General features: G+C 58.7%; 1 protein-coding gene across 1 annotated transcript in view; it reads left to right on the top strand.

Moving 5' to 3' along the window:
- LOC104158960 (leucine-rich repeat-containing protein 16C-like) overlaps nucleotides 1–1,334 on the top strand; it is a gene marked incomplete at its 3' end in the record, with an annotated part of 14,047 nt that overhangs the window by 383 nt on the left and 12,330 nt on the right. Inside the window, exons 2-3 of the mRNA XM_009696750.1 lie at nucleotides 1,060–1,151; nucleotides 1,283–1,327. Coding sequence (XP_009695052.1) covers nucleotides 1,060–1,151; nucleotides 1,283–1,327 — 137 coding nt within the window. The remainder of the gene's footprint in view (nucleotides 1–1,059; nucleotides 1,152–1,282; nucleotides 1,328–1,334) is intronic.

Here is a 1,334-nt window from a genome sequence, read left to right as displayed (position 1 = left end):
GCTCGCTCTCGCGGGCTTGGGATCCCCGGGAGGCACACCCTGCCCCAGCTCCCCAGCAGCGTGCAGCTCCCAGCCTCTCCTTATTTCATTGAAAAAGCAAAAGGCTGTGGAGATCTCGGGGTCCTCATCAGCCCCACCGAGGCTTGCAGTGGGGTGGGAGGGAGCCGGGTAGCTGCGTCCCTGCAGCCCCAGGTCCTGGTTCTACTCAGATGGGTCCTTGAGGATGTTTGGCTCAAACCGCTGGACCCGTGGGGCTCTGTGTCGTCATGAAAACCTGGTTTGATTTGCATGGCGATGGGCAGTTGTGGTTCTCGTCCCGCTTTTCTGAGCGAGAGGTGTGAATCAGAAGAGGTGGGGAGGCGATGCTCAAGGTAGGAAGCAGCAGGCAGGAGTGATGCTCACGCTGGTCCGTGGCGGCTGTCGGAGTGGCTGGTTTGCAAATGCGGGGAGGTTGGTGTGCACGACCACCCCGTGCATCATGGCTGAGACAATTCCCCCCAAAAAATGCAAAACATGACTACATCCCTGTCTGCACTGTGGGGAGGGAGGACTTGGGTACCGAGTTGCTCCCCAGTGGTAAATTTGGGAGGGAGGGAAGGAAGAGAAACCAGGACCCAGCTGTTGCTCAATGCCAGCTCCCGGTGAGCAAGGCTATTCCGAAGCTTGTGCTGCATAAGCCTGGCCTAGAGAGGCAAAATATTTTGCCTTAGACTAAAATGACAGCTGTCCCGATAAAACTGGAAGCAGTCCCTAGAAAAAAGCCCCCAAAGCTGAGCAGTCTGTTTGCAGAGGGCAGACCGGTGGCCCCAAAGCCCTGTGTTTGGCCAAGGCTGCAGAAGACGCTGGGATGGATTTAGCACCCAAGCGGCAAACGAGACCTAAAGCTGGTAAAGAAGTGTGTGACTTAGAGCAACCAGGGTCTGCCCGTCAGGTGTGGGTAGAGAGGAGTTGATTCAGGCGGGGACAGCAGCGACAGCATCCCCGAGGCAGCAGGGCAGGTGGGAGAGGACCAGGGGTGCCTTCAGCCACCTCACTTCATGCGGATATTGGTCTTTTCAGAGGGCATCACCGCCTTCCTGGGGACAAAGAAGGTCCTGCTGGTGATGAGTGTCCAGCTGCAGGTGAAAGCCCAGTATGACGACTTCATCTTGGTACGTGTGGCGCCCGGCCTGGTTCTGGCTCTCCCAGTTTCCCCAGGCAGCCGTTTCAGGGCCGCAGCAGGGGACAGGGGTGGGTCCCATGTCACCTCAGTTCCTTGTCACACCAGTGTCCCCCTGCTTAGGTGCTGACGCCCTGGCGGGCCTACGTGCTGCCCGTGATGCTGCCGGTGCGGC

This window comes from Cariama cristata, unplaced genomic scaffold (assembly GCF_000690535.1).
Source record: "Cariama cristata isolate BGI_N322 unplaced genomic scaffold, ASM69053v1 scaffold923, whole genome shotgun sequence".
NCBI lineage: Eukaryota > Metazoa > Chordata > Aves > Cariamiformes > Cariamidae > Cariama > Cariama cristata.
The sequence above is the reverse complement of the archived record's forward strand: the minus strand, read 5'-3'. Positions and strand labels throughout refer to the sequence as shown.